The 15,626-nt window shown below is 33.9% G+C and overlaps 1 protein-coding gene across 1 annotated transcript; it reads left to right on the forward strand.

Moving 5' to 3' along the window:
- The first annotated feature begins 9,542 nt into the window (after positions 1–9,542).
- On the forward strand, positions 9,543–13,268 carry LOC149554870 (uncharacterized). The gene is made up of 3 exons (XM_089828874.1): positions 9,543–10,224; positions 12,313–12,520; positions 12,933–13,268. The coding sequence occupies exons 1-3, from the start codon at positions 9,958–9,960 to the stop codon at positions 13,142–13,144; spliced, it is 687 nt and encodes a 228-aa protein (XP_089685000.1). The 5' UTR covers positions 9,543–9,957; the 3' UTR covers positions 13,145–13,268.
- Positions 13,269–15,626: the final 2,358 nt, after the last annotated feature.

Consider the following 15,626-nt stretch of genomic DNA (forward strand, 5'->3'; position numbering starts at 1 on the left):
ATTAAGGCAATATGATGAATAGTTGTAGCTTTCAGCATGCACCAAAGCTTGGATTTACCTTTGAAATATTGCTTCTTCCTTTGTCTATGATAGCACCAGCTGGAATGTGTCCATGCTTTTGGGTTTAATGTATATGAAGTTGTCGCTTTAATTCCAAGCATACATGTTTGCTTTGCATTTGATCCTTCAAAGGCTGGAATGTGCATTCACATAGACATTTTGGTGAATGGTTTGAGTGCTTTTGTCTATATTCTTATGCTCCAGGTTGGTGGGCTGTCCAACAATATTTTGTAAAATAGTTAACATACCATTTTCTTTACTCTATCCTACACCGTTTTGAATGCTCAGGCTGAGAATTCCATGTTCACCAAACATAAACATTTCATGAATCTCGTGCCTTATCATTCATGCATTCGCAGGTTGGAGAATTTTGTCAAATAGTTGGCATGCTCTATACAAGATCACTATGTTTGAGACAATAGTTATCACAATATTATGACTTCCTCCATTTCCTGCGCAGGTAGAAAGGAAATCATGATGGACGTCTATCATATGTGGTATTTCACAGGATCATGACTGCACAAAGGGGGTCGCATCTACCTTTAAGTGACACCAAATTTCCTCCTTGAGAGGTTCACTTATAATCCCTTCTCACATGACCATGCGGGTGACTTACTATGAACATACACATATAAATAGAAGTTTGCCACCTTTTCTCTCTCCTTGAGGCCAAATCTGAGATATGGTAATCTATGTTGGTTCATGCCCTATGGTCCTGTCATAACACAACATTGCATACTGTTTTAATGTCGCCACCATTCCATTAGTGAATCCAATGATTATCAAACCCTCGCAAGGCCTATTGCTTCAGTGATCCCTATACCCATTGGCTCTTTCTATTGGGACCATAGAAGACTTCCTATAGCCAACATAACAGAGGAGACGAGCTTCCTCGTTATTAGGATCTCTTGAGAATGCACCTTTTGATATTTCAAAGTTAGTGAATGCCTTGACTTGGAGGTGTGAATGAATCAACAAAGCAAGTCACGGTTCTTTTCTTTCTCCCGGGTATGCACTAGAGCAGTTGAAGGGATCATTAACATGCAAGCAGTATCAAATTGAACATGTTCATCTTGGTGCCTTCAATGCATACAAAGCTCTGAAACTAGAATCCTTGACTAAAGAAATGCAATACTCCTCCTCTCGTGATGCTAATTGTTACGATGGCTTTCATCTGAATAAGCTTAACCTTAAACTTCTAACAGGTTAATTTTTCAAACACAACTTAACCATTTTTTTTGGAAGGTTAATGGTTAATCTTGTAAGCTTATCTTAACCTCTTTAGAGGTTAATGGTTAATGATAGAATTGAAAATATATATTTTGGGTCTCTCCATTAACCTACGACAACTTTTGACTCAAAACCCAGATTTTGAAAATTTGAAGTGCTGAGCAAAGATGAGAATGAGCCAGAGATGTTGAAGGACAAGATCTTTCAAAAAATAAAAGAAGAAATGACCAATTTAATCCTTAAAACGAGGCAAATTTCAAATAACCATAGCTCAGAAACTGAAACAATTTTGATAACCGAGCAACAAGGCTCTAATTGAATTACAATCAAATTAGTTTTTATCACACAACTAATTCCTTATGAATCATGCAACCATTTATGTACATTTTAATTCGTTACAAAATCTAGTATAATAAAAATTATATTACGGAATGGTATACTAACTTCCATTAGTCTAACTACCAATCATAACAAAATTGTAGCACTCATATTCGATTTATCATACTGGCTTCAACAATACCCCCTCATTGTGTTATCGCATTAGATAGGGATTCAACGTACCTCCTTCACTACAAACACAACATCACATACACCAATGTGGATGACCCTTGACATGTGTCTCACTGTACATAGATATGTCTTACATCACACAAGAAACTTTGTGCTTTATAAAATGTATCATGTATGACATTCTATATGGTGTGAGCATACACCATACGATGAATTCACCACACTCATCGTATGGTGAGCTTTTGTAAGGTAGAATCAGCATAATTTATGGTGAGTATCCATAATCCATCATCAATAATCTCCAGTACATATTTACTCAACAACGTTAACAAGAGCCAAGGGCTTTAAGCCCCATTTAGAGCTTGTGCACCATTTGAACTTAACTATGTTCACCGACTTCATCAATGCATATGCAACATTTTCTTGAGTACTAAGCTTTTCTAGATTTATCTTTCTATCTTCAACCATGTCATGTATAAGATGATATTGTACATGAATGTTTTTTGTCTTGACATGGGAACTAAGATTCTTCGACAACCATATTTCACTCTAACTATCATAGAAAACCTGCTGCCTCATTTGTCAATAATGTAGCTACACTATCATTTTCTCATCCAACTAATAGCATCACCATTGGCAATGAATACATATCCACTAGTGGATCTTCTCATGTCAACATCCCCAGTCCAATCAGAATCCACAATCCACATAGCCTTCGGTGTTAACTAGTCTATTTGATTCAATTGAGTTACTTTTGTAGCATAATGCATGTTGTGGCATACCCTTTAAATATTTTAGAACTCTTTTCATGACATCTTAATTTGGCTTACCTAGATTTTCCATAAACAAACTCAATACTCCCACTACTTAGGCAATGCTTGGTCTTGTATTGAATTTGGCTTACCTACATTTTCCATAAAAGACTGTCAACAACACTTGCATAAGGTACCCACTTCATGTCTTCAACAAAGATTATTTTAGTGGTGAATCTTTTCCATTTGGCGATCCTATCTCATCAATTAATCATCATTTGGAGAATAGAGCATGTAAAGTTGGTCAACCACGTCACCAAAAATTTACAAGATTTGGGTCCAAAACTTGTGCTAGTCACCTATGAGTTTTCATATGATTGGTTGAAAATCTTGGTCCAATCACCACTATAATATACGTTTTCGATACAATAATTTAAATTTTTTTTCCATCCTTTACATATTGTTTTCTTATTAGACAAAGTTATTTTGCCATTAGCATAACCAATTAATTTTCCCTTGGGTTGGGTGTTGCCTACCATTTTCCTGACGTGTGTCAACCACCAACCCCATTTAGCCAACTATTTTATATTTTGGGCTTACATAGGAAGGTTCATTTTGCCTACATTTGACATTCCTGCTTGTTAATCCAACACAATCCGCCAACCTAGTTTGGTATATATGCATTCATAAAATACTAGTATTCTACACAATTCTCTCTTTTATGGTTTGACATTTCTTATTGCTGCCAAAGTTTCAGAGTGCTGAGTGCATTTCCCATTGAGTAGTCATGACTTGTGGACCATGGTTTTCATAAAAGGTAAGTGATTTTTATTTTTTTTAAATGTGGTATTGGTTATTACTTATTTTTTACTATTTATTGGTCCACTAGACATCTCACATTCTCAGATAAGTTTGTGAAATGTATTGGGTAGTATCGTAGACTCTAGTAGTTATACCCTTTTTATGTGAATGAATCATATTATTGTTATTATATATAGTCTAAGTAACTTATATTGTCACAGTATTTTGTTCAACAAGTTGATATTTTTTTTGCAGCCCTTAATCAATTTGTAATGTCAAACAAGAGGGGTTCTGGTAGGATCCCTAAAAGCCAAGAGAGGCTACCAAAACATAGATCCTTATCAACATATTTTGGTGGTAGAAATGTTGGCAACCTACAAGATTCACATCTTACATCTCCAATGCATATTGAAAAAGGAGATTCATCACAAGGAAGCAGTTATGAGTAACAATCAAGCACAAAGAATACCTCTACCTGAGGTCTATATGCATCATCCTCCAGGAAGTTTGGCTTTAGCCAAGGTGTTCTAGTGCCCTATTCTAACTATCAGAGACAACGCCCTTTTCTTCCAAGCCTGGCTGAAGATGGAAGCCAACATCCATTTTCTGTTGCAGTGGTGAGGAATTGTGGAGGAAGAGAATGTAGATTGGCTTCAAAAATATTTAAATCTCTATTCGGCTTACATTAACCCAGAGGTTGATTTGAACAATTTAGAGAATGTGGAATTCATCCTCCCTAACCTGGTCAAATTGAGCAAAGATCAGACTGCCTTTGTTTTTCCTCCTAAGTACCCTGTGACAAATGAAAAGGATTCTATGGAGATTATCATGGTTTCTATTAAGCAAGATGAGGTCTAGAATTGGGGGTTTGGCATTTTTTTAGTCTGGTTTGGGTTTTGCCTCTTATAGATCATAGCTGTGTAATTATCTTTCAGTTTCTTCCTTTGTTATGTCCCGAGTGTCCGTTTTGGCCTTTACTATCTCCATGCCCTTTTGTTCTCAGTCTGCTGCTAACCCCTTCTTCTAGGTCCTTTTGTTTTTTCTTCCTCATTTTGTTTGGATCCCTTTCCCTTTGTTCACTACGTAGATATTTGTAGACTGTGTTGTTGGTGGCCTATATGTGAATATTTATATCCTCAATATAATTTTAAGTTTTATATACATTCTAATTATCTGGTGAAGATGGTTAGTGATTAAACATATTTGGAAAAAGAGAATGGTTTACATTTCCTTCTTCTTTGTCTTTAGCTAGATACTAGATGTAGTATCAGTATTATGTTCAATCAATGTGGATTATCTTAGTTTCTTTACTTAATCGATATAGAAATCCTTAATACTACTAAGCTCCATTAACATAATTAATGCAAGATCATTTTTGGGCCTGGTTCCTATTAGACGGGGGTAGAAAATTATGGTAGAAATCAAGGGCAGTAATTAGCAATAAAGGATATCATACTATAAAATAGAAATTAATTTAATGAAGAGACTATATAGGTACATAAATTAATACGTTAACTCTACAAACTAAATCAATAAAATATAATTAGAAGGAATCAACAGGAGATAACACATAATTAGCCTTATTAGAAATTTGTAAGACTAATAATAAACCTTTAATGTTAAATTCATCTAGAAAAGGTAGGAAAACATAAAGTATAAAGAATAAGCATATTAGATTAATGTTAAAAACATTAGCTTAGTCTTATTAGTTTAGATTAAATCAAGCACTATTCGTTACTTAGGCCTAATAATAGATAATGCCAATTTATGATTTCAAATAACAACAAAAGTGTGGAGATATGTAATTATGATAATTTAGAATAGGAAAGAATGAGAATAATTATTTAAGGGCAGTATGTGTAGATTTTCTCAATCTATTATATGGTTTTGCTCACATATTATTAATTTCCCTCATATTTTTTGTAATTTAGGTTACTAATTCCCTATTGGAAGTTTAGATGTATGTGTTTTGTAGATGTTGATATGATATTTCACCCCAGATGGTTTCCTTTCCTTTGAGTATGCCTTCTTACCGCAGTGAATGTAATTATATTGTATAATAACTCATCAATATTTGTATAAATTTGTTAGAAAGAATTATATTTATATTGGGGTATGCCCCTTCTATAATGTACTATATAGGACTTTGGTCCTAGGCAAGATTGGAGGTTTTCTTACTCCGTTCTTTCCTACCAGTGCCCGTTTGAACGAAGATTACTGTAACAATTCCTTTTTATTATTATTTAATATAATACAAGGCTTCGACTGTTTACTGATAATAAAAAAATATTTATCTTATAAAATTTAGTTAATTATTATTTTTGTGTTAAAATTAATTGGTTGAGATTTATATTATAAAATTTAATACGTTTTATAAATTATTTATTCTGATAAGAATACATTTTTAAATAATACCTTTTAAAGTTTTCTTTGAATATTTTTATTACTAAAAGGTATAAGTTGATTTTTTTAATATATATTTATATGGTTTTTGAGAGATTTGAATATGGTCTATTATCATTATACGTAGGATGTTATTATTACAATTTAAAGATAGATTTATGAGTAGTGATGTTGGTACTATAAAAAATAGAAAGGAAAAACAAAGAAAGGGTTTGCGTGTGTATAAGGGAAGATAGTATATTAAAAGATGCAAATAGAAGATCAAAGAGAAATAGAGGAAATAGAAAATACATAGTCAGGGGTGAATGTGATAAAGAGAGGGATAAGTATAAGATAGATATAAGGATGGAGAAAGGAGTGTTTGTTTGTATAAGAAATATATAAAGGAAGAATAGGAAACTAGATATGGAGAATGTGTAAATTAAATAGACATGCATGGCTATAAAAATAGAAAGATCAATAAATATAGAGTAAGATGACGAGGAAGAGATAGAGACGATGAGATAGAAATAATTTTAAATTATTGATTTCAAATAGCTAGGTTGTCCATTTCATATAGGAAATGATAGTTAGAGGGATAAATAATTATAATAAGAGATATGGAGAGAGTGAGTGAGCAAGGTGAGAGTGAGTAGGATGAATAAAAAAAAGAGGGGTAGATAGGTAAAAAGATTTATAGTGATTATAAAGATAGAGAAATATAGGGAGAGATAATCTATAGATAGATGGATCATAATTGAATATCAAAGTGGTGGATAGGTATGAAGGGCGAGACAAAAGTTTTGATCAAAATTGCTCCACTTCTGTAATTTAATCACATTTATTTATATGTAATTTTTTCTTACAATAATAATTTAATTTGAATTGAATATTGATTTTTTGTAAACCAAACAAAATAAAATGACAATTGTGTTCTATTACTTTATTTTTCATGTCAGGATTATTTTCAAGGATTTTTTAGGATTGTAGGAGGAGAGGTAAAGAGAAATATATGGAGATATAAGGGAGATATGGAGGGGAAGGGATACAAAGATATGGATATCCAGAGGGAGAAATGGAGAAGGGATGATCAGATGTACAAATATGGAGTGGAAGAGATAGAGATGATGAAATAAAGTCAACTTTGGATATATTTATTAAAATGATAGATTGTCCATTTCATATAGGAAATGATAGAGATAGGGAGATATGGGGAAGAATAAAGAATGAGAGGTAGAGAGAGGCAAGGGGGAGTGACTAAAATGTGAAATGTGTATGTGTGTGTGTGTGTGTGTGTGTGTGAGAGAGAGAGAGAGAGAGAGAGAGAGAGAGAGAGAGAGAGAGAGAGAGAGAGAGAGAGAGTAATATAAGAGAAAGACAAGGAGGGTGAACAAAGGTATGTTTATATGTGTTAGTGATAGAAATATAAATGCAAAGATAGGGAGAGTGTTTTATTTCTCTTTTTCTATAATGAAATTTATTTAATTACCAAAAATATCCAAAACATGTCAAATATGTTTTTATTGATGAAATGAGCTTCAATCAATTAGGTTTAAGACTATGTCAAAGTATAATTATAATTAAGAAATTACCATTAGATTAGGTTGGGGTATGATTCAACATAATTGAGAAATAGGTATATAATTCAATGAGGGTTGGGGTTCTATCAAAATTAAGTATTAGAAAAGTTGGGGTTATGATTTAAGCTCAAATATACATTAGAGTTGGACAATGAATTATATTCTCTAATATCTAAAATGAAAGAAGCATGTACACATATGTAGATATAATAAATTGAATTTACTTAGATAATTGTTTGGTTTAGGATTAGGTTCAATTATATTTATATTAAGATTAGAATTCAATGTGAATTGATAAGGAATATGGATATAATTCAAGAAACAAGTATTTTTAAAATAACAAGTGACCAAAACAAGAGGGTTGACCCTTACATCTAAAATGATGACAACCAACACACTGCCAGCAAAAAAAAGCAGATGGCAGTCATTGCTACATTGAACTACAACTATCAACCAAAAAACAACATATGAAAAAATACAGCTAACAGAGAGTCATCTATACTAAATCAAAAACTATAGTACTAAACATACTATGATTGTTCCAAACATGAACTGTTGCCATAAACAAACCAACCCATCCCAAAAACAACACATGATCATTTATAGCTACTAGAGTATCATCTATACTAATTCTAAAGACTATAGTACTAAACATACTATTAAAGTTTAGAATATAAAACTGTTGGCATAAACAAGCTAACCCAAGTCTGAGAATAAGTTGTAGACCAACAAACTAGGTATTAGCAGAAAAAAAATAAACAGCTAGGGCTAAAAATCCCTTAGAGACCACCACATTATTTTTCATCTTTATCTTTTCCTTTCCCAGCGAGAAGCACTCTAGCCCAATCCTTAGCAAGAAACTTATACAGGAGCTTGTTGTCCTTCATGTCCAACCTTGTCTCGTCCTTCTCTTGTGCCAATAATTGGAGGGTAGTAGCATCAACATGGGTACCCTTCAAGGAAAATTTAGAGGAGTAAAACCCATCCTCTAAATATTTGACCCTTTTCTCAATCTGTGCATTCTTCTTGTTTTGTTCCTCCTTTTTCTCCTTGTTTCCTTTTTCTACATTCTTATGCACCTCCTTAGTCTTTGTCAATGGTTGGTTCTCATCCTACAAAACTTGGGGATTAGTAAAAACATTGGTTTTTTCCTTTGTCAGGGAGGAGATGGTGATAGGGGAGTTATCCACTTTATTGCTGTCATCACAGAAGGTAATAGGTTGCAAGGTAAAACTAGCCGACACATGCATTGTCTCAGTGGTATTGACATTACTAGCAAACACCCAAGTGTTATCAATAGAGTTTTCACTTTTTTCTTTCTCCCCATTCCCCTTTTCTCTCTTGGAGTCAGAATGTTTCTCCTCCTCCAGCTCTCTTTCATTGTTCTCAGAATTCTCCTCTTCTGCCTCCTCGACCCTAAATCTATTTGCCTCTATTAAACAAGTGTTAAGTTGAATTGAAGTTAGATAATAGAAAATTGTAAGTTATTCTTAATTATAATTACATGTTAGGCCATTAATTAGGGTTGCACAATAAATCTATTAAAGCTAACATAAATGTCAACCAACAATTTTTGACATCAATAAGGGTTATGTAATAAATATTTAAGACTTAACATGGACATCAACCATTAAAAAAAAAGGTGAAAAATACGTAATAGAAGGATAAGCAGAAGACAAAGGAGAAAAGTAGGAGGAGGAGAAGGAGGAGGATATAACATAGAGAAGGAGACCACCATGAAGAAAAGGACCATGAAGAGAAGAGTGGGAAAGGGAAGATGGAGAAGGAGAGATACAAATAGGGAGAAGAAGTCAAAGTAGATAATATAAGATTTCACATAATTAAGTTTGTAAGTTAAAATTTTTTAATTTAATATATTCATATTTGTGATAGTATAATAATAGATAATTATTCTTTATTTTCTATGAATAACAATTAAACTTTTTTAATAAGGCTCTATAAAATACTAGAGCATAATGATTTCTTTAATAAATGTATTTATGTTAATAGAGATAGAAATACAAATAAATATACTTATATACAAGTGTAAAGAGAAATAGAGGATAGAAGGGATACAAATTTATAAATATATATAAATATTGATCATTTGATATTATATTTTACTATCAGCTTAATGGTAGTTTTAAAAATCACGAGTGGAAGGTACCCGAACTACCGTGCTTTGAAACGAATGCATCTATAAATCCTCACCCTAAATAATTTAAGTAAACAACCGATTTAATGTATATGTCCAATTGCGCTGATTCGGCCCGCGAACAGAGAAATTTTAAATAATAATCCGATGAAAATGTGTCTTCACATAGGCGGTTTCCAACCGAATAATATACTGGATGTGTACCTACTCGCAACAATTCTATCCTTCTTTCAGTAACAATCATGCCTGGCTATTGAGAAATAGGGTTCTCGATTACCAAGTTAGGGTTTGATGTTTCTGATAAGGTTTTGTTGCAGCACCAAGAAATCTCCTATCACGGCAAGATGCCAAATTCATTTTCCTCCCTTTCTACTATTAAGAACCCCATGTTTCATGGTGCTGCGATCCCATGGGCCAATTTGCAGTCCAAATATACTAAGGAAGGCATCTGAGCTGCTGCAAGTTTGCTCTACCCCATTACAATGTAATGTTTAATAATTTGGGAGCAATGGGTAGAAGGAGAGCTCAATGCTCTGAATTGGGTATGGGGAAAGCAACTGGCACTGGCACTGGCAGGAGGGTTGTTGGGCTCCCCTGGTCTTCTGAGGCGCATTGCAGGACTGATCATGAAGCAAGTATAAAGCTTCAACAATGCCTGGCACACAACATTTCACAACTGCAATGTTGCAGGCAGCAGGCCCTGCAGCAGACTCTGTTTGTTTCTCCTTTCTTTCAGCTTTTTGGCTATCAAAAGGTCTGTATATTTATAATATTTTTGAATTCATGTTAATATGTTTTATATGTATGTCTGTACATTCATAACAAGACTGTTGTTCTCTACACCTTATGGCAATGTTGTTCCAGTTGTTCCAATTGTTCCAGTAAGTTTGAGTTAGCTGTAGTACAGTTAATGCATTGCTGAATTATTAGCAAATTCATCACTGAATTTGTTCCAATTGTTGAGTGGGCTCTCACCATTCAGCTTGCTGTGTCATTCACATGCCAAAGTTGTGATTATGATATAGAAATTCTTTGGATTGGCAGATCTCTCAAAGAGAAAAATGGTTATATGTATTAAAGAACATGATTTGGGTAACCTGGTTTACCGTTGAGCAATAGCTGTTAAGAACCAATCTAATTAGGTTTTTAATTTGGCTGATTTGGACAAGTTTGACGTGTGGGCATCATTTCTTTTGTTTCTTTGTCGAGCCACATTTGGCCTTGCATTTTTCTTTGAAGTGTGTGTTTGAGCTTTGTTGCTGTTTACCTGATTCTGACTCATAATTTTTCCTCAGGATCCTGATTTGTTGTGCCTAGGATTTTGGCAGCAAATTATGTTTGTGCTTTTCATTTCTATTTTGGAATCTGTATATTCAGGTTTAATATGCCTTTTAGGTCATGGCTTTTATATAATAAATCTCACTATTTATGAAATTGTTGTGCTTTCTGCTATATTTGGCTTTTATATATTAAATCTCATTATTTATTTGTTGTGCTTTCTACTATATTTGGATCTACAAGAATTATACCTTTTAGATCATGGCTTCTCTATATTCAGTTTCAACACTTATGGCTCTATTGTGTTTTCTGCTATATTGGGGTCCATTTAAATTTCAGTAGATCCGTTCTTGATTGTTTGATGACAAATTAAGTTAATTTGAAGCATGAATTTTCTATGAATTAGATTGCTTGATATGCTCATACAATTAGATCTGAGAGAAGACAAGTAATTGGTCTTAAATTTTCGTAGTTAGCATGCATTGGTCTGTTGAAAGGAGATGGCACATTCAGTAATCTTAAAGTTCGTTCCATTTTTATTCATACAATTAGATCTGAGAGAAGACAAGTAATTGGTCTTAGATGTTAGCAGTTAGCATGCATTGGTCTGTTGAAAGGAGATGGCACATTCAGTAATCTTAAAGTTCGTTCCATTTTTATTCATACAATTAGATCTGAGAGAAGACAAGTAATTGGTCTTAGATGTTAGCAGTTAGCATGCATTGGTCTGTTGAAAGGAGATGGCACATTCAGTAATCTTAAAGTTCGTTCCATTTTTATTCATACAATTAGATCTGAGAGAAGACAAGTAATTGGTCTTAGATGTTAGCAGTTAGCATGCATTGGTCTGTTGAAAGGAGATGACACATTCAGTAATCTTAAAGTTTGTTCCATTTTTATTCATACAATTAGATATGTAATCTAAAAGTTTGTTCCATTTTTACTCTTAATGGCGTATCCTTGCAGTGAAAAAATCACTCAAATTTGGGGACACTCACCCGTCCACCCGCTCCTAAAAAATATTTGAAGTGCCTGTCTCTAAGACATCTCTGTGCTGGTACCCCCACCTCTGCCTTTCTGTAACCATGCCAGCTGTCTGGATGAGTACTTTAATTTTTATTTAAATTTTTATTTTTGAATATTAGATTGGGTATGTATTATGTTACTACGTTGAATTTCGATGGTTTTGGTCTGTGTTGCAGTTTTGCTATGTTAAAGTATTTCAATTCAGTATGTTATACTGAAACATCATTTCATAACTAGCATTTCAAGTTCTATATGTATACTATGCAATAAACCCCTTGTTCCAACTGTCATCCCCCACAGTCCCTTCACCATCCTGAAATTGAGGCTCTTAGTCCGCAGCCCAGAAGACCCATTCCAATGTCCTGATGTCCCGACATACTCAAACGCTAGTGTTACACTAGAAAATTTGATGAAAAGACTTAAAAGGAGGTCTTCAGTGTATTCTTCCAGCTATCAGATTTGATCCGTAAATGAAACCTATAGTATTGTATCTGTTTTAGAAGCGTTTTCTTTGACTTGAAATTGAACCTTCATGCAGGTCAGAAATGGTAATTCAAACAAAGTTCTGGTGTTGATAACAGTACTTGGCAGTGCTGGTCCTCTCAGGGTTATTCTAGATTCAAATGCCACTGCCAGTGCGGTGATTAAACAAGCTTTGGAATTGTACTCAATTGAAGGACGGCGGCCTGTCCTCGCCCTGAATAGCTCCTATTTTGAACTTCGTTTTTTGCAAGAACCCTCCGAAGGTGAGTGGGTTTCAGAGTCATTTTCATTTTGATAACAGCATAACGCAGAGTGTTTTGTTGATATTTCTGTATAGTCTTGTATTATCAATGCTTTGCATCAAATTTTATGATCTATCAACAGAGTATGAAAGCTGGAGAAGAGAATAAAAATCTAAAATACTGGTAATGCAAATCTACAGAATTGAATTCAGCAAAATGTTAGCTAAAAACTCAATGTGAAGTGTGAAACTCCGTAGAAATTTTATTTGTTAATTGTAAAAATGTACCATCTAGACATTTCTTATAGCAAGTTGAGAATTTTAAATTAATGAAACAGTGCAGTTAGCCAATTGGGGAAAAAAGATCTGGTAAAATAGTCTCTAATCTGAGAAGGATATCTCATTTGCTTACTGTTTAATTGTTTTGGTATCAGTGTTAGAGTCAAATGTCAGAATCGGGGACCTCATATTTCGCCAGTTTCTGCTTTTCCAGAAAAAAGCCATTTCTGCTCTTACTTGCGATGGTGATGACAAGCAGAAAATACAATCATTAGATTTAGCAGGCAAATCATGGTGGAACAACATCAGAGCACTGATAACATCTAGAATTTTCTTGCAAACAATTGCCAAAAGTCAGCAAATTTAATAAATTTGCTTATAAGCATTTTCCATAATATTATTAATATTAATAGTTATGCCCATTTGTACTGTCTATTCAGGAAAGCATTTTTTTCTATATAATGAATGGAGATTTTTTTAAGTTCCTTCAATCATGCTGTACTTCATTTGTTTATGGAGAAATTAGATTTTTAGTGATGTTGCTTGTTCCAGGTTGGATAGGAAATGCAGATATATTATTGGAAAAGTTTTGGAAATTTTAGTAGTTCCGGCTAGCTTTCTTGGACAAATAATTACAGATGCTCTTTCACAAGTGGTATAGTTGGATACATTACCTGGTTTATTGTGAGAAGTAAAATTAAATAAAATGAAAAGGATAATAAGTGATAGGAATCAAATTTCAAATGAAATAAAAAATTCTCGTCTTTTGATTGAGCTTGACAACAATTTGCATTTAAATATCATATATGAGATCATAATGTTAAACAAATGCATATCGTCATTATGGATGGAGTGGATGCTATAGAAAAATAGAACATCGGATGTTCTGGAATGTTTGTTGCTCAATGTTGTAGCATCGACAATGCTATAGAAAAATAGAACATCAGATGTTCTGGAATGTTTGTTGCTCAATGTTGTAACATCTACAATGTTATAGAAAAATAGAACATCAGACATAAAAAAGATAGAAAGAGAAATAATATATTGTATTGTATTGATCAAATTATCCTTATTTATACAATTATATAGGGACAGATCACTATTCTATAAATCAGCTACATTTAATGACAACAAATTACGGGGGAATGACAATTAACTCTGAGAAAGATGACATATATGTTTCAGTCATTGTTTACAACTCAAACTCTTTGTCACATATGTAGCACATATAATCATATATGATTTATTCACGACTATTGAAACATTAACTCCAACACCTCCACTTAATGTCATAACTAAAGAACATTATGTAGAAAATTATTATTTAAAAATAGCTCATTGATGCACGAGCATCCTGGTTTGTCTTGTTATTCTGCTCATTTTTTTTTTTTTCTGTTCATTTTGCAATTCCTTCATGTGCCTAGCAGTTCCTTCATGTGCCTTGTAGTTCCTTCATGTGCCTAGCAGTTCCTCATGTGTCTAGCAGTGCAGTTTCCTTCATGTGCCTGGCATTGTAGTTTTCTTCATGTGCTGAGTTACTGTAGCAATTCCTTGATGTGCTAAGTTACTGTAGCAATTCCTTCATGTGTTAAGTTACCTAGTGTATGTTGAGTGACTCTTCATGTGTCGAGTTATCCAGTGTATGCCGAGTGTTTCTTCATGTGCTGAGTTACCCAATGTATGCTGAGTGCCAGTAATTGGACATGATTTCTGCGGGCCAACTTGCGAGATTTATTTTGTTCACAAAATTTATGTTAAGATCTTTTCTTGGGATGAGTCCAGACTGTTGTTGGGTCGACTTTCCTCTTATGTAATGTTCTAGAATAATCTGTAAGCCGTTTTGGCAAGTATATATAGAGTGTTTAGGCTTAGAGTTAGGAAAGTTTTTTGAGAAGAAAATTAGAGAGTAGAATTGAATGTGCAAATTGCAGTTTGGGATCATTGAATGTGAATACATTTGTAATTGGCCATAACCTAGAAGGCCTTACAACTGAGCATGTATGAAGATATTTTGATGAATCAATAAAAAATATTTCATTCTTCTTCCTCCTTTGGTTGTTCTTTGTGTTTGCTTTCGCTGTGTTAACTCTTGCAGGGTGTTTTGGATAGCTAGGTGAGCCTTCGGCCCTAGTTATTCTCCCTTGCCTGCGTCAGTTGGTATCAAAGTCTGAGGTTCATCCTTGTGGAGATTGGATCGTGTAGAACTCTAATTTAGGTTTGGTTGTAGGGTGGTAGATCTTCGGTTTTGACCTATAACTTGTAGAGGGTTACGATCTTGTAGGAACCTGATTTGTGAAAATGGTTCATGGTAGAAGAAATGTTGATGATGCTATATTAGATTAGTTGAGACAAATTGCAACCAGAATAGATGCTGTGGAGACAGTCCAGAGGAGAGGAGCACATCTTGACGATGTAAGTGATGATGAAGCAGCATCACCAAACCATAATCCAGAACCTAAAGAAGATCAAGATGAGAAAAGATTGTTGCGAGTGTTGTCTAGGGAAAATTCAAAGCGTGCTATAGAAGTTGTTCCCTATGATGGAAAATTGGATACCAATGTTGTGCTGGATTGGATCTCTGATATGGAGAAGTTCTTTGAGTATGAAACACTCCTGATAATAAAAAGGTGAAGATTGCAATCACTAGGCTGAAAGGTCGTGCATCACTATAGTGGGAGCACTTGCAAACTGATAGACAAAGGAGAGGAAAGGAGAAGATCAAAACTTGGCCAAAGATGGTGAACAAGGTAAAGAATAAATTCCTTCCTGTTGATTACCAAGTCAGCTTTTTGAGAAAAATGCAAAATTTGAAACAAAAGGACATGACTATGAAAGAATATATCGAGGAA

Source organism: Cupressus sempervirens, chromosome 5 (genome assembly GCF_028749045.1).
Source record: "Cupressus sempervirens isolate cs-2001-9-10 chromosome 5, ASM2874904v1, whole genome shotgun sequence".
NCBI lineage: Eukaryota > Viridiplantae > Streptophyta > Pinopsida > Cupressales > Cupressaceae > Cupressus > Cupressus sempervirens.